This window comes from Podarcis liolepis, assembly GCF_965112155.1.
Source record: "Podarcis liolepis genome assembly, chromosome: 1".
NCBI lineage: Eukaryota > Metazoa > Chordata > Lepidosauria > Squamata > Lacertidae > Podarcis > Podarcis liolepis.
The window spans coordinates 92,964,155-92,986,336 of record NC_139554.1 but is presented as its reverse complement, the minus strand read 5'-3'; the positions used below and the strand labels follow the sequence as shown (position 1 = coordinate 92,986,336).

At 42.2% G+C, this 22,182-nt stretch overlaps 1 protein-coding gene across 1 annotated transcript in view; it reads left to right on the top strand.

Annotated features, from left to right (window-relative positions):
* HEG1 (heart development protein with EGF like domains 1) overlaps positions 1-21,445 on the top strand; it is a 61,607-nt gene extending 40,162 nt beyond the window's left edge. The window contains exons 11-21 of the mRNA XM_083488407.1: positions 623-739; positions 846-965; positions 1,664-1,743; positions 2,435-2,493; positions 3,522-3,682; positions 5,582-5,716; positions 11,363-11,405; positions 11,553-11,590; positions 12,453-12,540; positions 14,070-14,244; positions 15,661-21,445. Coding sequence (XP_083344533.1) covers positions 623-739; positions 846-965; positions 1,664-1,743; positions 2,435-2,493; positions 3,522-3,682; positions 5,582-5,716; positions 11,363-11,405; positions 11,553-11,590; positions 12,453-12,540; positions 14,070-14,244; positions 15,661-15,810 — 1,166 coding nt within the window. The 3' untranslated portion in view covers positions 15,811-21,445. The remainder of the gene's footprint in view (positions 1-622; positions 740-845; positions 966-1,663; positions 1,744-2,434; positions 2,494-3,521; positions 3,683-5,581; positions 5,717-11,362; positions 11,406-11,552; positions 11,591-12,452; positions 12,541-14,069; positions 14,245-15,660) is intronic.
* Positions 21,446-22,182: the final 737 nt, after the last annotated feature.

The following is a 22,182-nucleotide window of genomic DNA, read 5'->3' as shown; positions in this document are numbered from 1 at the left end:
ACCTCTTGTTGCATGTCCCAGTTGTACAATAGTGTAACTTTGTGTCTGTGGCATAATTTATGTACTATAGTTATTTTATAATGCATTTACTCCTTTAGTTAATAGAGTGTGCCAGTGTTTGCTGGCCATATTCTCCAGCTTTTAAGCAAGGCAAGGACCTATGGTTGAAGTCCTTTCTGCTGTGCCTGCCTGTTGCACAAAATTATGTTTGCGATGTAGGCTGAATAGCGCTTTGTCTCCAAGGTGTAAGGCTACATTGTGAAGCGCATCATTTCTTTTTGGCTTGAAGGTGCCCATTGCTGGTAATGCTCCAGAGGTACCCCACCTTCAGAATGCCAGAAGTGAGACTCAGATCAGTAGGATGAGTGGAAGCTAGTTCTCCATGTGTTTTGGGAAACCAGCAGTAGCCATTTATTGCATGGTTTTGGAGAGTGATCACCCCAGCAGCATATAGTCTATTCAGCTTGACTTGTTGGTTCTGGGTACCAGAAGAGGAAGCTTTTGTGTGCATGCGGGTGAAAGGTGCAGTGCACTACCTTGCTTGTTGAATGTGGGGGTTCGGAGGTGAATTTGGTCACATCTGTTGATCCTGACTTAATTCTTCAAATGCTTTATTTCACAGCTAATGTGTGCACTGCAGAGACTTGCCTTAATAATGGGAAATGCATTGTGGATAACTTGATGGACAAATTCCAGTGCCAGTGTTCACCTGGTTGGCAGGGAGAGGACTGCAGTACAGGTAATGGAGGAATAATGGCAGCCCTTTACATCAGTGCTTTACAGCAATGAAAAGTGGATTGGTGGACTTCCATTCTAAAGGCTGTGGCTTTTTCCTTTTGTTTCAGATGTAGATGAGTGTCTGTCTAATCCATGCCCGGCCTTGGCCACATGTACTAACACACAAGGTTCGTTCCATTGCACGTGTTCCCTGGGCTACCAGATGGAGAAAGGAAAGTGCAATTTAGGTAAGAGAACTGAAGGGACCGGGGGTGGGGGCAAACTTCTTAATAAAACATAAAGCCACATTTAGCTTAATTTGTTATTATTATTTTAAAAGGTTTTACTAGCACCGGCTGCTTCTTATTACCAGAAAAACATTTAACCTCACTTTACTGGTTTGCAGGAACTGGTTCTCATTGAGATCAATGAAACTGAAGCCAGTCATGTTTAACTTGTGTTATCAATTTCAATTAAACCTAAGTTCAACTAACTTATCCAATCCATGATTTTATACTTCAAGACTTTAAAGGAGTAGAGAAGATGTGTCTTACGTTATTGGATTCAACCATGCATCAGCCACAGCTAGCATGGCCAATAGTCAGGGAATATGAGAGTTGCAGTCCAACAATGAGTAGCCACTGCCAGTCATTGTAGACAATACTGAGCTAGATGGGCCAATCGCCTGACTTGTTATAAGGCAGCTTCCTGTGTTCTAACATTAATGTATGATTGGCAGTTAACAATGTTCTGCTGTGTAATGTCTAGTTTGGCCCTTAGAAACAAAGCTTCCATTTAAATAAAAAGACATGTTTCTATTTCACTGTTGTGGAGAAAAGTTAGGTTTCCTTGGCATTCAATGTGTGTGTGCGTGTGTGCGTGAAAGAGAGAGAGAGAGAGAGATCTAACCCTTAAAGTAGCTAACAAGCTATCCTTTTGCCTTCAGTTCGAACCTTTGTTGGCCAGTTTAACACAACTGGAGGGCAGTACTCAGAGTTTCAAGTTGAAGAAGCTATTATGAACATGGTAAGTGTCAAAAGTTGTTTTTTAAGCATAGTATTTAACTGACAGTGGCAGCTTGTGAGGAGGCAGTTTGCTGGGAGAAATAAGGGGGCTTCTTCTCCTTGCCCAGCTCTTTTACAGAAGGCTCTCTTATCAGGGGCATGGCTGGAACCTTTGCCTGCCCTACAGCGCAGTAGAGTTTGTCTTTTAAACTTGTGAATGATCTTAGAAAGTTCTCCAGCACATCCTAAAGTTGTCCACGGTGGACAACATTGCCCATCATGCTGCTTCTTGCCTTTTTCCTCTTGTGACCCATGAGCTTGCATTCGGAAACTTCACAGTTAGAAGCTTCTCTGCTCCTCAAAGGTGTAAGCAGAGCCAGCTCCAGATTTATGTGGGGCCCTTGCAACAGCACACATGCACCCAACACACAAACACACACCCCATGCCTATGCCTCTCCGTTGCAATAGGTGGCCCAAGTTCCTCTCTCATGTCCCCATGTGCTGCTATTTGTGGGTGACCAGGATCTCCTTGCACACTGGGGGGGGGGGGGCGGAATGGTGGTGAGGGGCCACACCAAGCGAGCAGCAGCAGCCCAGCTACCTGGTGCAGCTGGGTTAGGATGCATGGCATGATGGTGAAGCTCATTGCTCCTGGCTCAATTTGCAAAACAAACAAACCAACCAATACAATGTTCAATATTTTTTTTTCCAGCTGAACAATTCTCTTTCAACATTGCCAGGCTATTACACATCCACTGTTAAAGCATCCAGGTAAGGATCATGAAACAGTAAAACCATCACTTTTGGTGGCTGGGCTTTGATTTGAACTCTTGCCCCAGAGCTTAATAATAATAATAATAATAATAATAATAATAATAATAATAATTATACCCCACCCATCCAGCTGGATTTCTCCAGCCACTCCAAGAAGCTTCCAGCACATATAAAAACCATTTTATACTGTGATATGTAGTCCACAGTCCCTCCCACCCCCCACCCATGGTACTGTGCCATTAATAATTGGGAAGAAGAGAGACTGCAATAACACATATTCTTTCCCTGGTTCTCCCCACCTCCTTCAGTCGGTTAACTCTTTACCTCAATTGAAGATTGAAGCCTTCTGGTACAGGCTGCGGTCTTCATCTACCCTGTAAAATGCCACAAGCATTGATGCTGCTATAGAAATAATAAATGATAACTACAAGAGGGAATTTGGGCAGGAGCAGTTTATCATGTTGAGTAATAAAAGATGCCGCTCCTGAAATTTTCTCGTGTACACAACTGTAAAGGAGCAGAAGCTCTTTTCCCCTTTCCCCTTGATCAGCCTGTGGCTTCTTTATATTGCATGGAATTGGTGCAATTTGGCAAAACAAACCCATAACCCTTCCCTGCAGTATATACATGTTGCTTCCAGCCATCACGCTAAGTCACAGGAATGCACCTGCTCTGAAGATTCTTAATGGAATCAAGCATGCCAGATTTTCTAGCACAACCAGTATTGGCTTTATAGCCAGGGCCTTGGCATGGTCCTAGTCTTCCCCCAGGCACCTGCAAAAGTGGTAGGAGCTCTGCCTGGAGAAGGGTCAGGTAGGCGCTTTGAATCTAGCAGCCTCTGAAGTGCACTGTCTCCCTGTCTTTTTGATATAAAGCACCACAGGCAAACACATACTGCCAAGCCAAGACTAGGAAAATGTGTTCATGCTGTGTGTATGATATTTGTACCATTCTCAAATAAGTGTTGTGGTTCTACAACTGCAGGATGATGATGCAGACTTTGCATTTTTTCACTCTTCCCACAGGCAGTTGGGTATCATGCAAGTGTCTGTCCTGAGCACCTTTTCTTTGGTCTCCAACGTCACCCTTTTTGAGGTTGCTAGCACCGTGCGAAGCCACATTCGAGCCTGCAAGGCTCCCACACAGACTTGCCAGTTCATCTCTAAACTTACACTGCTCCACAGAGGTAAAAAGACATGATTAAACACTGTTCTTTGGGGTTGGTTTTTTCTTTTTCTTTTTCTTTTTAAAGAAAATTTTTCAAAAGAACATTCTGTCTTTTCTTTCTTTCTTTTTTTAAAAAAACTTGCTTTCTTCAAAGCTCTCTTTGAAAAGCTTTGTTTCACTGAAACAGAAAGCCTCTTGAAAGCCTCTATAGGATAAAATAAAGATTTCATTCTCACATGTGTGAGAAGCTTGCCTCTCTACAAAAACATTCTTGTAAGTAAAATATGGGACACACCGTGGGATTATGGTCTTTGTGTACAGGCTTTTCATGTCAGAGGTGCGGCATTGAATCCTGACCACGTGGTGCGAACCTGTCAAAATTATGGGGCAACACTTCTCAGAGCCACAGGATGAGAGATGACAGTACAGGTTTTTAAAATAAAACAGTACTACTACTACTAATAATATAGATCTTTAAATTGATTAGCTTACCAACAGTTAGATTTTTCAAGGATGCTAATCCTTAGTGGAAAAGAAGGGAAATGAATTTTTTTTAAAAAAACCTGATCATAGACAGAACTGGCAAGGGAAATGGTATTTCAGTGTCCAACCCACTAAGGATGCACAGAGGAAACACAAAATAACACAAAACCACAAAGTTAAATTACCAATACAAGAAAATGGGCTCTACCATAACCAGCAACCTTTTCATCAATGAGAGCTGGACAAGCATACAGTAGTACCTCGGTTTAAGAACAATTTGGTTTACAAACTCTACAAAACCGGAAATAGTGTCTTCATTTGAGAACTTTACCTTGGTCTAAGAACGGAATCTGAATGGTGGAAGGGCACCAGTGGCAGGAGGCCTCATTAGGGAAAGCGTGCCTCGGTTTAAGAACGGATTCGGTTTAAGAACGGACTTCTGGAACGGATTAAGTTCGTAAACCAAGGTACCACTGTATTGAGAAGACATCTGTGGCAATGGCTTGCCTCTTCAAAAGGGTATGGGAGAGTGTGATGCTAATGACCAATACCAAGATAAAGGTCTACCAGGCTTCCATGCTGAATACGCTGCCTTATGGATGTGAATCATGGCCATTTTACACCTGCCAAGAGTGACGCTTCAATGCCTTCCATATGCCTTTATTAGGAAGATTTTAGGCATCACAGGGCAGGGCAGAGTCTCAGTCAAAGTTGTGCTCTCCCAAGCCTACATTCCCAGCACCTTTGCACTTTTGTCTCAGTGACATCTACGCTGGCATGGGCATGAGTGATGTCTACGCTGGCATAAAATCATGCACAAATAACACAAAACACAGATCTAAAAATTACAACAGTAGTTAGTAGTATACAGCGGTACCTCGGGTTACATAAGCTTCAGTTACATACTCTTCAGGTTACAGACTCCACTAACCCAGAAATATTACCTCGGGTTAAGAACTTTGCTTCAGGATGAGAACAGAAATTGTGCTCCGGCGGCGCAGTGGCAGCAGGAGGCCCCATTAGCTAAAGTGGTGCTTCAGGTTAAGAACAGTTTCCGGTTAAGTACGGACCTCTGGAACGAATTAAGTACTTAACCTGAAGTACCACTGTACACAGCTATAACCAACACACTGGAAATGCTTGGATTAGCAAGATCAGCTGGTTAGGTTTTTTGTCATTAAGAGATGAGCAACAGCTGTACAGCCTGGTACCTTAGCAATGGTGGCATTTCAAAAGGGACCAAGGGTCCAGCAAGTGGTAGGAAACCTGTGGATGGTGTAAACTGTTGTCTGGCAACATTTGGAGGGCCACATGTTTTCCCCATCCCTCGCTCACAAAATATCTAATTCTGATATCTGTAGAGAAAGAATCCAGTGAAGGTGCACTTTCCCTCCGCCTAGTTAATGACCTTCCCAATGTTCTTTTTTTGCAATAGTTGGCGGTCTGTGTAAACACAAAGATCCGGAATGCGACAAAGAAACTTCTGTGTGTGTGGACTTGGATGGCATTGCAGTTTGCAAGTGCCAGGCTGGATACTTCAAATACAACAAACTGGATCATTCCTGCAGAGGTATTATGCATTGTACAGCTGGATCGCTGGGGTTCATCTTTAATCTTTTGGTTCCAGTTCAAAGGATATTCCGCAGATCAGTGTGATTTCTTGTATTTCTATGCGTGCTAAGCCCTATGAATAAGTATTAAAAGCTTAGGTTTCCTTCTCCCAGTGCTCGTTTTTCTACAGTAGAAATTGGGGATACGGTCTCTTGCTTGCTCTCAGTGCAGCAATAATATTATCCTTTTACACAGCATGCTGTGTAAGCCAGAAAGATCCAGTGAAAAGAATAAAAAGGGGGCAGGCCAGGGAGGGGTCTGATATGCCTGTGGCGAAAGTTCAGTTTTTAGAGATGACGTAGTGCGGTTATTTCTGTCTCTGTTTTGTCTGATCTCCAAGGGAAGTAAAAAAAAGATAATTGCTTTTTATTCACAGGCCGTTTTGGTGGATCCTTCACAGTGTTCCAATTGAGCTGATCCAAAGTGTGAATTGCTTTTTCATCCTGAAAAGCAGATAACACATTTAGAAACATGATCCAGTCGCATTTAATTACCCTATTGGATAGCTTTTAGATTGAATCCAGTTCAGTCCAAAATAAAATACTATCCCCACTGCTTGTTTAGGAACTCCATGCTAACTAAGCCATGTGGATGTAGCCTAGATCCTGTCTAGATTTCAGAAATATGACCTCACTTTTTCTGTTAATGGAAGTTAATGGTGACCTTCCATTAGTCTACACCTCAGACATTAATTAAACATGGAGAGACAGAAGAACTTCGGAAATCTGACATCTGTGCTCACTCTGAGATAACCCTCATTTTATTTCTGTAGTTCTCTGCAGGCATTCAGTTTGAATTTGCAGAGGCTCAAACATGAACACGTATCCTGATTTCCGTCCCCTTGGTTCCCTGCACACTCTGGGGGCGCCCCTGACCAATACACCTTCAGCATTAGCCTGAAAGTGTTGCTTTGTTCACATGGACCATTTCCAACATTGGAATAGGAAACTTCGTCAGTCTGCTTTCATCTATATATTAAGTAAAATTATAAAACAAATCATCATAAAGACAAAAATTAAAAACCTCTTGTAGAATCTCACATTCACTTGTGATTTATCAAATCAGTGGAGGCCAAAACCAAGACAGCACCTTATTATTCCTCTTCCTATGCTCCAAGGCCCCTCAATCCCAAAATAAATTTTACTTTAAAAGATACAGATGCCCCACAATTTCTGGGGAGTATGGTCCCTGGCACTTGGGGTGTGGTGCTTCTTTTTCTATTCCCTAACCAGCTCCTTTCACTTATATCTTTATTCTCTTTATTCCCCCCATAACCCCCAGCTCCTTTTTCTTCTCTGCATGGCCATCCAGCATCCTTCTACCCCCATCCCCATCCAACGCCTTTCTCTCTTTGCTCCACAATCATCCAGCTTCTATCTGTGTTCCACCCCCCCCTCCATTCCCAAGATCATCAAGGCTTCTTCCTCCACCCATCCTCTGAGAGGAATCCTCCCTCACCTTTCTATGGACACAGGAGTGAATCAACCAATTCACTCAGTCATTTGCTGGCAGCAGCCACAAACTGGACAACATGCAGTTCCACTTGCTCCAGACTACAGCCTCTGAACCTCTCTTGACCAGAGCAGGCCAGAGTTAAGTGCAGCAACACCAAGTTTGGTTTAATTTAAATTCTGCAGAACTCTAGATTGGTTGGGAACTCCTACACAAGCGCCCCATTAAGCAACAGCTGTGTCCTTGACCAGCTCTGGGGATACCTACATTAGTAATCCCAGCAAAACTGGGAGATATGGTTGAATTATGGTCCAGGATGCCCTCTTTGTTGGCAATTTTCAGGAGTTCATGGCACCTGGGGAGGAGCCAGAGCTAGATTTCTGAAGTCCTGCCAGGGCAAGCGAGTGAATGAGGAGTGTATGTGACTCTGATGCAGGGTCAGGGAACAGTAGAGAGAGAAAGTAGCTTTGGCTGGCTGGCTGGCTGGCTGGCTGGCTGGCTGGCTGGTGAAGAACAACACACTGCCAACTCTTAATAAGGAGCTTCCCTGCCAAGTTTATAGTGCCATTTGGTTCCAGAGATTTTCTGCATGAAAATCAACCTAACCTTTGGCTGTACTTGTCTAATAGATGCAGATTTACCTGCCTGTTTATCTGTCTTGAGTTCTGGATCTCAAGCGTTCTGTTGATGTGTCCTGCATTTTGAAAATGGTTGTGTTTAGACACGGTGGGTGGCTGGGTTCACTGCACAGCAGAAAAAATATCCAGATGTGTTTCAGTGTTGGGAAAAAAGTGGTTTCTGGCTTTCAGATAATAGCATGTTTTGGAGTTAACGCTTTATACATTCTCAGAGGGGTGGAGGCAAGGTGCCAGACCTCCCCCGCCTTCCATCAAGCATAGCAGCAATTTATTTAACTTGCTCATTCCACTGTTCTAAGCTGCTCACTTGAATAGTAGAGGGGTCCCTTTTATGGATGATACATAAAGGGCAGAGCTGGAACACCACATAATTGTTTGCCAATAAGGAACATGTAGGGCCTAACTTAAAATCACTGTGTGCAAATTGTTTAGCCTTGTGGGCTCCAGCAAAACTTAGCTGGAAAGCTGCAACCGAGTTTCATATTTCACTTTTCCTACCTTCCTTATCTTTATTAAGCTCTGTAGACCACATATAAATGTGACCAATAACAATCAAAGAGGATTGCCATCTCCTTGAAAACTAAAGATAGAAAATACAATCTGAATTTTGGCCCCACTAAATAAATAACAGAATCCATTAATTTATAACATAAAGATGAAATGCAGCATTTAAACAAATAGCATTGAAAGCCCTGTATTTGCATAGGAACGACAGTGCAGGCTCCACTGCTCACTCCACACTGTTGCTGAACTTGCAGCAGTGCTTCAGGTTTGTTCAGCGGAAGGGGAGAGGAGGAAATCCTCACTACTTGTTAAAAGTTTCCTGAACTTTTGCTGTTCCCATTGCAAATGTTCACCCTCCCCCAGTCTTCGGCATGGGTTTGGCCCCATTCCCTTAAACCCCGTGAAATGTACAGGGATGGGTCTTTGGTTCAGCATTGATTTAAACCAGTTGACTAGCAGAGGTCACTATTAATCCACAGGAATGCCACAGATTAAAGTATTAGAAACAACATAGAAAGCTGCTTTATACCATCAGGCTATTTCTCCATTTATCCGGGCATTGTCTATCCTGAATAGCAGTGGGTCTCTGGGGTCCTAGGGACTGGTTTTTCACGTTACCTGCTAACTGATCATTTTATCCAGAGATGCAAAGGATTCAGCCTGGGAGTTTCTGAATGCAAAGCATGCATTCTGCCTTCTGGGACCTTGTGAATGCTAAATATGTGCCATTAGGCGGAAACAACATGTAAATCTGTAAACCAAAAGCAGCCTCTGGAAACTCTAGTTTGTATCCAGGGCTGCTATCTATCCCACTAGAGCAGCAGACTTCACTTTGCACAACAGAACTCCTCTTCGTCCTTTTGCCCTGCAGTCTCCTGAGCACCCTCAAAATCTGCTCCAGAGGCTTGGATAACCCTCCAGATCAGATTTTGAGGGTACATAGGGAAAGGAGAAGGGGACGTCCCACTGCAAAAGTGGAACTCCCCACTCAGTGTTGGATACGACCCTGAGACACTGAGCAAAGGAATAGTGATGATACTTAAACCCTTTGCCCTTAGCCATTAAAAAACAAATTCAAAATCACTCCCAGCTGATTTAGACTGAGTTCATCTAGTTTTTTGGATATCTAATGTATTCATTCTCTCTTTCTCTCTATATATTCTCTGTTACTGAGGTGATCTCATGGACATTTTCTCTTTTTTTCCCCTCTTCCCCCTGAAAAGGAAAAGTTAAGTGTGCCTATATACCATGAAGGGGATGATGATGGGAATCATAATCAAAGAGGCGAAAGCCTCCTCTAGGCCTGGGCAATATATCGATATATTGCCCAGGATCGGTATGAGGAGCAGACAGTGATGTCAGCTTCATTCAGCAGTACAGTGATACCTCGGGTTACATACGCTTCAGGTTACATACGCTTCAGGTTACAGACTCTGCTAACCCAGAAATAGTACCTCAGGTTAAGAACTTTGCTTCAGGATGAGAACAGAAATAGTGCTCCGGCGGTGCGGCAGCAGCAGGAGGCCCCATTAGCTAAAGTGGTGCTTCAGGTTAAGAACAGTTTCAGGTTAAGAACGGACCTCCGGAACGAATTAAGTACTTAACCACTGTATATCGCAGGTGAAACCACCATCTCTCCCAAGTCCCTCTGCTAGCTGTGTCCTTCCTCCAGTGGCCGCTGCTAGCAGAAGGACTCAGGAGCGCTGGCAGTTTCACCACCAATATATCGCTGAGTGTAATCGCCACCCCACTCTGGACTCATACAATGGAGCCACCGATACAGCCTGTTCCTCCCTCTGCATCTTTAAACTGCTCGATGGAGAAGTGTGCAGCTGCCCTTGCCTCAGTTGAGCAGTTAAAGGAGCTGGTTTCTGCAAGCCATCTCAGCGGGGGGGGGGGGGGAGTTCCCTCTCCCCAGCTGAGTTGCATGAACAAGCTGCATTGTCCCAGCCTGCAGCCCTGGCAGAAACCATCTCAGCTCTCGAGGTGAGAGCTGGGGCAGTTTCACCTGGTGTCTGACAGGCAGAGGCCAATGCATCTTGTTTTTTCAACATCACGGTATCTCGCCAAACTGCGATGTTTACTACGATGTTGAAAAGCTGATACCGCCCAGCCCATGCCTCCTCCCCTCCCCACCTTTACCCCTGTTCCTCTGCTCAACACTGCTGTCTGCACAGGCTGCTTTTGGTTAAAGATGTATTTGAGTGAAATGTGGACACCGCTGCAAGTCTTTTCATATGCAGCCTTGCTGTGTGTTAAGAGTGACCTCCACTGGCCAGCTGGTTTAAATGCATCAAGTTTCTTGCCTAGTATTGTCTTATTTTTATTAATTTATTTGCACTGTTTGTAATCCACACTTTTGTCAGAATATATCAAGGGGGTATACAACATAGAAGAATCAAATCAGCAAAATGTATCCATAAAAACATTATTAAAAACTTCAATAAAACATAATTCAATGTCAGTTGGTGAAAAATTGAAAGTTCATATTTCAAGGTCTTCACTCACTGCTTTCTCTCACTCTTTCTGTAAGCTGCTCCACACTACATGGAAAGCCAAATTGTGCCTTAGGGAAACTGAATAAACATGCTGGATCCTTGAGAGGAACTCTCCGCCACTCTGTTCCTCCCTGGTTCTCTAAGCTGAGCTGAACCAAGGTTTGAACCAGGCTTGTGTTAGAACTCTCTCTTCACTAATGTTGGGTCCCATCCACACCACCCTGCCAGCCACTACTGATTGTGCATATTTATTGGCCAGAATATAACAGAATGGTGCAATTGATTTTGGACGACCCAAGATGTGCTTGTGTTGATTGAAGAGCAGCTGCTGGCCATACCCAGTGGAAACCCACTTTTGAAACTTCAAAAGCAGTTTTTCACAGGCGTTTGCTGTTTAACGTGGGCAGGGATGTAAAAAAAAAAAAGTTGCACCGAGTTCACCTAAAGTAGTTCTTTGGATACTAGCAATTATCTTTCTGAGATGTGCTCATGGACATTCTCTTTCTCTTTTAGCTTGTGAAGATGGGTATAAACTTGTGAATGACACTTGTGTGAGGTACAGTAAATTATAGAAATCTGTTTTCTTTGTTTCGTATTCCTTTCCCTCCTGCTCATTGCCATCACCAGCCATTAATGCATTTTGATCACTTTCATATTGGTTCAATTAACACTTAATTGATTGTATTTTTTTCCCCTCTTTCAGTTGCCCATTTGGATTAGGAGGATTCAACTGTGGGAATCGTGAGTATCTGGTCTAGCGGCTCTAACTCCCAAACTGGTTTTGCTTTTCTTTCAATAAGTTATATGGTCTTTCAACAATAGATTTCCAAAACAGTGTATGACCAAGGCTTTAAAGGCAGTCAAATTATAGCACATTAAAAACCATTCATTTAAAACCAACAGATGTCTAAGCAAGCAGTATTAACGGATCTGTACAAATAGAGCAGAACAGGAAAAAAAATTATCAAACCTAATTTTTAGACATTGTGAAAAAGAGAGCTCACCCTGACCCTGGAAGGAATACAGAGAGGAAGCCTTATGAGACTTCTTTCAGAGGCCATTCCAGAGTACTTGGGCCACAGCAAAGAAGGGCCTTCATCAACTGAAAGCTAACATGGTGTCAATGTAAAATGGTGCTTTCAGCAGGCCCTGTTGAAAGTTCTTCATTGTCTGGGTGGGAGGATTCATACAGAAGGAGAATTTCTGTGAGGTAATTTGAAGCCAGGCAATTTAGTTCTTTATATGTCAAAACAAAACCAGTACAGCATACTGAATTGAATCCGTAAACCAGCCAGCAATGAGTTCAGACATTTCAAAATATGTGTATATCAACTAGTACCTGTTAATTGTCTCTGTGTGAGCATTTCCTCATAGGCTAACTAGTTTTTCCAGTTCTGTCAAAGAAGCTAAGCTACATCAGTGAATCTTTATCCCATACCTGATGGTGGCTTTGTAGGCATTCCATGACATAAGAGCATCTCCAAGGTTATAGATAAGGGAATCTTTACAGGCATCAAGAAGGTGACAGTTTCACATTATTGCCTATACATAAAAGATGAACAATTTTCCATTGAAGCAATATTGTTTCTGTTCTTTGCTTTAGCGTATCAGCTCATCACCATTGTGATTGCAGCAGCTGGAGGGGGACTTCTGCTCATCATGGCGATAGCTCTCATTGTCACGTGCTGCCAGTAGGTATCCTAAGCCAAGTGCCTGTTTTTAAAATAAAACGCTAAATACCCATCATGGGGAAATTGTTTATCTATTGATTATACTTTCGTTGAATGAAATTGCACCTTTAAAATGTTTCTTGTGATTGTGCAAAAATTAATAATGTCCAAATGATTTGGAGTTGTATATAAACCATATCAAGATAAATGTTTTGGCGGTATTTGACAGATATCACAAATACTGAAAAGCACAAGTAAGATCTGGCAGAAGCTTCTTTGATTTTTCAAAAAAAAAGAAAGGGATATTGTCACTGTTTTCCCCACCACCACCACCATTTCTTCGTAGAGCATACTAGAGCAGTGTAGTATCTGACTCCCTGCTAAGGATGGAAGAGAAATGTGATGCACTTTGCATTTTAAGGCAAACCTACTTAGTAAGCACTTTCTGAAATGATACGTGAAATGAAACACAGCTATCCATCAAAGAAATTTTCCTTAATTTTGTGATGCAATTCTCTAGCCAAATAATGCGTACAAAAACACATACACTAGGGTCAACAGTGTTGTTGTTTAGTCATCTTAGTCATGTTTGACTCTCCGTGACCCCATGAACCAGAGCATGCCTTGGAAACTCACTTTCTTCTCAAAGCTTCTCCTTTTTTATGTACATGAAGTTTTCTTGGCAAAATACTGGAGTGGTTTGCCAGTTCCTTCTCCAGGTGGATCACATTTAGTCTAAACTCTGTCTGTCTTGGGTGGCCCTGCATGGCATAGCTCATAGCTTCTTTGAGTTATTCAAGCCCCTTTGCCACAACAAGGCAGTGATCCATGAAGGGGTCAACTGTGCATGGAAATGCATATATCCATGAAAATAACATGCAAAATGTGCTTATATTCAATGAATTGGCTTTGCAATAATGAGTATACAGTGGTACCTCGGGTTACATACGCTTCAGGTTACATACGCTTCAGGTTACAGACTCCGCTAACCCAGAAATAGTACCTCGGGTTAAGAACTTTGCTTCAGCATAAGAACAGAAATCGTGCTCTGGCGGCACAGTGGCAGCAGGAGGCCCCATTAGCTAAAGTGGTGCTTCAGGTTAAGAACAGTTTCAGGTTAAGAACAGACCTCTGGAATGAATTAAGTACTTAACGCGAGGTACCACTATACTAGGCAACATTTCATACCAAAAAATATGAGAAATTTGCAGTAAAACTATGATGTTTCATGAGGTTTTTTTAAAAAGAAAATTCAAACATATGTGGAAACATATCTGCATACCCCTATTCCCCACCCCAGTCATAACTGTGTTTTCACAGCACCCCTGTAAGCAAGGCTGTGCAGAAAGATAGAGCAACTGGCCCAAGGACATTCAATGAGCTTCATGGCTGGTTCAGTGAGGATTTGCATCTGCGTCTCTCTCATCCAAGTTCAACCACTATGCCACACTGGCTCTCTTATGGTTATGAAAAAGATGCGTGGGAGTTTTATAGCTATCTCCTGTCCTTTTCATATGGTTTGCATATAAATGTTTCTTTCTTTATCCCAGGAAGAATAAAAATGACATAAGCAAACTCATCTTCAAAAGTGGAGATTTCCAGATGTCGCCATATGCTGAGTATCCCAAAAACCCTCGAGCTCAAGACTGGGGGAGAGAAACCATTGAAATGCAAGAGAATGGGAGCACTAAAAACCTACTACAGATGACAGATGTTTACTATATGGTAACTAATCTTCAGCTTGTACATGTGCGTTTTAACAAAAGTCCAAAGGTTATATACTCAATGATATATAACCAAGGTTACAGTCAAGATAATTGGTTTTGAGCAGGGGCTGTTGTGCAGTCAGTGTATGTTCCTGCAGGCCTCATATGCCGATCTTGCCATGGAAGGTTTCAGCTGAATGAGAACTTTATTGTCTCTCTCCATAAAGAACAGAACAGACACAGGAAACGTTTGACTCCTAGCTCCAGTTAAGTCCATTGCCACCTAGTGGCAAAACTATGTCTATGCATGCAGGTAGGCGCACCTTCTACAGGCTGCCACAGAGCATACAGCTGCTATAGCATCAAAATAGTACATGAATTATGATGTAACAATCCCCATAACATCCAACAGTGATGTCTTTGTCTCTCTAGTATGACAGATTACTAAGATCTTGGCCTTGGGTAGGGCCAGGAATATTGTTCATTACCTTCATAGCCTCCCCTTTGCCCAATAAATCAATGGAATCCACCCTTCTCTAGCTAAGTTATGCTGAGAGAGAATGATTAGCCCAAGTTCATCAAATGAGCTTCATTGCTGGGTGGAAATTTGTATCCAGGTCTCCTTTATCTTCATCCTATAATCTCTGGGATTAGCAGCCATATGACAATGATAGCAGCATACTGTATCTCCTACATCACTGATTCCTACCTGGCTGTGCTCCACCCAAAATAACTGCCCTGGAGGTGTTCTCCATAATATCTACATGTGCATCGGAGTACAAAACAGATGTGCTGTATTTTCTATGTACTCATTGGTCTGGGTTGCAATGGCTATGATTTGTTCATGCCAGTAACAACTGGTGGGAGAAGCTTGCTTTCCGGTATGCTAAGGAAGTATTGGGCAGCAATATATTTTCCTAGGTTGCATCTGATTGGTATAATTCTGTTTCCAAAGCTTTGGCATTCCAGATTTTTGGTTTGGAAGAGAATGAGAAATAAAAGTGAAAAGAGGGATTCAGAGATATTACTGTGTTTACCTTTGTCATGCATGGTGGCAGTATATAGACATAATAATAGTAACTGCTTCTATGCTCTGATTTTTGTTTTAATTTCATGATAATGTTGTTTATCAATTTATATATGTGTGTGTGTGTATAAAATTATATACCACAATTCCATTGAAAATTTCAAAGCAGTGCATTATATACATAAAACCCAAACAGATCACCAGCTATTATTTTTTTCCTCAGTGGTGGCCTAGAATGCCCAAACAATTATTACTGAACACATCTGCTTAATCTCTATTAGAAGAGCATATTATCTATTGGAAGCATTTGTACCTTCATGTATTATTAATAAAATCCCAGAAAGGATAAGTGCTGACTATTGAACCATTTCCCCCCTTCCTTTCTGTGTCCATGTCTTACCCTTCTAGACAACCAACCCAAGGAACCCTGAACTAGAAAGAAACGGGCTGTACCCACCTTACACAGGTCTTCCGGGATCCCGACACTCCTGCATCTACCCTGGCCAATACAATCCTTCCTTTGTTAGTGATGACAGCAGAAGAAGAGATTACTTTTAATGGAATTGCAGGAGAGACATGGGAAAGTGAATGGAACATCGGCCATTGCCTGCTAATTGTTTTCTGGGTACACATTAATTATACAGCTCAGATGCTGGCATAGTTTGTATACAGAAAGGAAACTTTGAACCCTTGGAGGATACTGAACAGGGTTGTCCGAAAGGAGCCATTTGTAGCTGCTGTTGAACAGCAATGGGAAGGCAGGTGTAAAGAGCAAGTCAGCACACAGGCCTGTCTAAGAGGCAAGGGAGAAGCTTAAAGGAGTCCCTGTGTGTACATTCTGCATCTTTTCCTTATCACTAATTGTGTCACATAATGTGAATTTGATAGTAGATCACTAAAGCAAAGCTAACAAACGCTGTGGATGACACTCTAAATCTAACGCCAGTAAAGTGTGTTGTGTTTACAGTTAACAACTAGTGCTGTGTTTGTGTTGCCCACGTTTTATGCAAAGCTGCGTTGAGTGGATTTTATGGAAAGAACCATTTCTCTGTCACCAGGTATCTATTAATGGGTACTGATGAGATAGTCACAGAATGCTGGGGATGCGTATGGGAATGTGGCCTAAGAATGGGGGTTCTATGTGTAATGTGCAACGTTCAGGGTCCTTTTTCTTTTCTTAGGATAATGCATCTTCTTATTTCCTGTCTTGTCATTCAGTTGTGTATTGACTCAGTTGCAATGGTGCTTGCTCCTGCTCTCTGTTTGCCCCCAATTTATTATTGACCATTGTCTCATGAAGAGTAATCATTGCCCCATGCCCATGCCTTCTCCAGCCATGAATTTTTTCTTTCTCCGTGAACTCTTAGTGAATTGATTATGTATGCTGGTCTCATACTATAGAACCACACGTGTGTGTGTGTGTGTAACCAAATGGTGAGTGAGGATTGCCCCCAGTAAAAAAGGGGGGTGTTAAATGATATTCAGGTTTACAGTATCTGAAATTTGAGCTCAGAAAATAAAATCCTGAAATCATCAGATCAAGAAGAGGAAAAAATGATAGGAATCTGAAACTCTGGCTGAGAATACCTGAAGTGCCACAACATGTGCCCCCAAATTTGGTTGGGATGCTTGTTGAATTTCACAGGCAGCTGACTGTTCACTTTTAGTTTACCTAGGCTAATCACCGTGATATGAGACCAACAAACTGTGCTTGTTCAGTGCACTGCTGCTACCAGACTAAACCCCACAAGAGGTTGAGCTAATAGAGCTGCTTTAAACGGCATACAACCAGCTTACCAACTCAAATTATCCCTTTGGTTAACTCATTGTCCTTTACTAGCACTTAAACCAGGATTCCAAGTCACTTGTAAATTGTGGTTGGCCCCAGAACCACGTTCTTCCATATGGGAAAAGGAAGGGCATACTAGAATGCCCTTTTGTGGTGTCTTGAGTTGTAACCTAAGACATCTTCTCATTTATTTATTTTTTGTCATTTTCAAAATGTCCATCCCTTTGCTGCTGAAGAAAAACGTGCTTTTGCCTTTCTTCCTCCCATCCACATAACCAGGGACCTGGTGTTCACCCACTGCAACACTAAATAGCTCACCTCCCATAGTTATTTATTTTAGGATTTCCCAATCCCTGGCAACACTTTTCCCCACCTGCAAGGCTAGCCCTGACCCATTCCATATCGTGGAGATAAGATATAGTAGAGAAGATGGCTTAACTTTTATCCAGGTAGCCGTGGAAGAAAGCAACCAGGAAGCATTTTAAGTGGGATTGGCATCATATGTAGCTGAACCCGGACCCAAGTTCTCTTGTGTATGGCTTTTCCTAATGCAAAACAACTTTTGCTCTCTGAATGTTCTAAAGAAGGTGTGGTTTTATGAGAAAAGAGGACTTTGTACAGTGTGCAGGAAGCTGCAGGGTGGCTGAGTGGTGACGCTTGCAGCTTAATCATGAAGGATTTGGAGGCAGTGATTAATAGTGAGAGACCTAGCCTGCAGAGCGGCATGTGATTGTTTCAGATTGGGTGAGTGGGGGAAGATTGGGTCAGGCCAGAGGTGTTTCTTGTCCTGCACTCCTGTATCCCATAGCAACCACTTCAGAATTGTGAAAAAGGATGCACTTCACCAGAAGGCACAAAAAAAGAAGGAAATAATCCAAGGATGTGGGAGAGAAAGGAGAGTGGGAGAATGAGAGAGTGGGAGAGACATACACTGTCTGTGTACCACTTCTGAATACATAGGCTAATTGCCAGTGATAAAACTACCCTCTGTGACCATGTTATCTTATGAATTAAATTCAGCTGTAACTATAGTCCATGACATTTTCGAGGCTCCAACCTCAGATTTCATTAGTCATAGAATAGGCTAAGATACCATTCTGTATAACGGCTAAATTCACAAGCTTAACTACAGCAACCACTTCTGCAAGCAGGAAAGGACTGGGGAAAATATCCTGAGTAGTCTAGTTCCTCTTACTCTAGCTGTACCTATTCTGCTTTTTGAAATTATTTGGGAACAATATTTCTATTTTTTAAAAAAATCAGCTGTGTTCAGGTCACTTTACTGCTTTCTGTATTGCAAATTGCGTCAGGTTGTACTTTGTACTGTAAAAAGACCCCCCCCCCCCCGCAAATGTAAAATTAATCATCAGGTGTTTTCCACAGACTGATCTTCTTGCATTGCCACACAAGGAAGCCGGATGCGGAATGGAGTTTGTTCACCTTGATCTGGCAAGGATGATTCACGTGTGGGGTGAAAGAAAAGGCGGGGGAGCTATACCCAGATGGTCAGTGCAGTCCAGCTATAACAGAGCTGATACTGCCAGCCATTTGGTTGGCGGGTGTGTACACAGAAATCTAGATGAAGCAGCACATGTTCAGCCATATTCCCTTCTTGGGAGGAATCTTTGGATCAGGACCTTTGCTTTGGATGGCAAGGGGAATGACCCATAACTATGCCCACTTTTATGGAAAGGTGTAGCTGACAAAACAGTTGCCAAACACCCGTAAAAACTTTCAACGCTTTCTGTCATAATCTTATATTACAGGCCTCGTCCAAGCATCCCTTTAAACCATAGTGGTGCTCCACCACTACTATTTCCTTTCCCACTTGGAGGAGGAAACATCATGGAGGACGGCTTCCCATTAAGTGCCAACAAGCACTTGTGTATTGTTTCTTTCCTACCTAACCAGCCACAATGGTTATCCAAAGTTTATTTGTTATTTATTTTATTTATTTACCCTATTTATAGATTGCCCTTCACCCAAAGGCCCCAGGGCAGGACTACACAGAATTGAAACCGAAATTAGTAATAATAAAGCCTGAAAACTTACCATAAATTCCATACAAATAAAACAGTAGCGTCAATTAAAATCCAATCCCAATGTACCTGACCCTTCCCTAAAACCCTGAGAAAGCCCAGCGATGAAGTGACAACAATGTGGTGGTGAGGCAGGCTTCAGAGGGGAGATCGCTCCAAAGGAACGGGGCTACCCCTGAGAAGGCCCAACTCTGGGGACCTTATGGGAAAATATATGGAAAGAGACATTATTTTAGATACTTGGGACCCAGATCGTTAAGGGTTTTAATTACTAACACAGGCACCTTAACTATGGCCTGGAAGATTTGTAGTTGTTTCAAAATTGGTGTCCTGTATGAGCTTTTCCAGATACCTACTGGCAGTCTAGCTGCTGCAGTTTGCATTAGTTGTTGTTTCTGGCCCATTTTGAAGGGCAGTCCCACATAGTTATGCACACCGGGACATACATAACTGTGGCCAAGCTATCTCTGTCCAGAAATAATTGTAATTGGTGCACCAGCCAAAACTGGGCATGGGCATTCCTTCCTCTGAGGTCATGTGGACCTCAAGGGATACAGCTTTGTTATTAGCTTACCATCACGAGGGCTGGGTTGCATGTAGCAGGAAGCAAGCCTCTGGTTTGTTTTCCCTTTGAGTGGAAAGCGAAGGAGTGGCAGTGGAGCACCTAATGACTTTCAACTTTATTTTAACTATGATTTAATGTGACTTGCAAACCAGCCCACAGACTAGCTGAATAATAATTACCTCAGCTAAAGGAACTCTGGGAGTTGTAGTTCTGTTCACAGAACTGGGAATTTCTTATGAGAGAGCGAATTCTCAGTACTCTCAACAAATTACACTTCCTAAGATCCTTTAGGGTCAAACTTGCTGTGGATTCAAAAGTGAATAATAAAGTGTCCTTGGTGGAAGCTCTTCAGAGTCCCACTGTGATGTCACATAGAAGAAGCAACAACAAGAGGAACAGTATAAAGGGGAGTTCAAAACATTTATTTATTTAGTAGAAATGAATGAGTATTTCTTAGTTACTAATTGGAAAATCAGTTATGCTAATATTTTATTATATTTGGTGACAGTGAGATACTGAAATCTGTGATGGGTAGTACAATGGGGGAAAGCCTGCAATGTTTTGACACTACAGTATTTTGCAGAAATAATCAAGATTATGAGCCTACGCAGTTATGTGACCGAAGTCCCATTGGACCTAGTGGGATAGAGGCTTACGTTTGTAGTCAAAAACGGTCATGTGTTTGGGATTCTTGTTAATATAACAGTGCAACCCTAACCATATCGGCTCAGAAGTAAGTCCTATTGAATTAAGTAGAGCTTACTGCCAGGTCGTGGGCTTAGGATTGCGGAATAACAGAGCAGCCCAACCTCCCTTTGTGCTGGGCTGGTGGCTGGGCTGGGCGGAAGTGTCCTTCCTCTGGCCTCCTGCTGGATGCCACCTTCAGAGCTCCTCTTGTGCTGGCCAGCAACATCCTCATCACCACCAGCCAGCACAAAGCCCCAAACTGGACTTTTGGGGGGAGGGCGAAGCTGAGCCAGCCTGAGATGCTGCCCCAGCACCTGCCATCCTCACCACTGTGTGCAGCAGGACTGCAGCTGAAGAGGTGGGCTCTGCTATTCCATAAAGCTCTGCCAGGATGGAGGTGGGGGGGGGATGCAGAGAGTTGGAATGTTCCCTAAATTATTATTGAGACCTTGTGGTCAGTTGTTTCATAGGAAGGCCTATGGAATGTTGCACAAACTTTAGGAAGCTTACAACATTTATTAGAGAGTTCTATCTCTGCTATATCATTCTGTCCAATATTGGGAGGAAAATGATCTTACAACATCCAATATATTATATTTCTTTACAGTGTTGTTGGTTGTTAAATGAAATCTGCTAAGGGTTTTGTTTTGTTTTGTTTTGTTTTGTTTTGTTTTGCTTTCTTCCATTAAAACAACAACAACTAAATTTGGCAGGACTGCAAAATAGGAAGTCACTCTCATCTTTAACAGTCAAAAATGTATGTGATGTCTACCATGTCTTTCAGACAAGATGGATAAAGCCTTGTTTGTGTGTCTTCATAATGACTCTGAATGTACCGTTAGTTTGACTTGCAATTGTCTATTGTACTTTGTTCTGGATTTCAGCTTTGCATACCTGTGAACATAACTTCTGAGATGTTTTGTTTATTTTATGTTTCCAACACAGTGTTATTTAAAGGTGTATCTTATTTGCAGCCTCCACTAATTATACAGTACTGTAGTTCCAAAGTATAAAGTATAAAGTTTGGATTATTTTTATACCAGCATCCAAATATTTGATTTCTGGCGTTGTAGTCAGTGTAATAAAAATGATACAATAAAAGTATTAATAATATTCTGAACCTGAGTTTTTATTGGTACATGCAAACAAGACAGCATCCGCATCTCTGTTTGCATATGGAGAAAAGTTAAATAATACACTTCTCAAAAGTCTCCACTGAAAGGTTTGATAGCTAATGGCTACAACAGGTTTTTCTCTACCTCAATATTCTAGGCCTCCTGAAAAGGGAGGGGAGGAGATCGTATTTCAATAAGCAGGTGCATTCTGGTTATAAAAGTTGGCAAATCTACTGTAGCTGTAAAATCCGTATTTGAAAAGTATATTATACATTCAGAAAATGAGAACAGGTGCTTTTTCATAATTATAAACCTTACAGTAAAAATGGGGGGGGGGGGACAGCCCATCCAAAAATATATATATTGAGGGGGCCCAAAGTGCCTTGGCCCCCAGGAGCCTGAGCCCATGATCAGAACTGGTCTTCCAGATCATTCTGAGCTGAGGCTGCTGCACACAGTGGTTTACTAGCTTCTTATAGCCTAGGACAACGACGTAAGGCATAATTAGACAGGCTTACATTCCTGTTCTATTAAATCCAGTAGAAAAAAATACACTTATTACAGTGGGATTTAGGTGCACCTGTTTTCTGCTGGCTTCTTCAGGGAAGATAGCTTGTCCATGCTCAAGTTGTATTAAAGTTTTATCAAAAATAATTGATCACATGAGATGCAACTATCTGATTTATTTAAATCTATATTTTTGTTATATAATCATTTTTTAGTTGACAGTAGGTC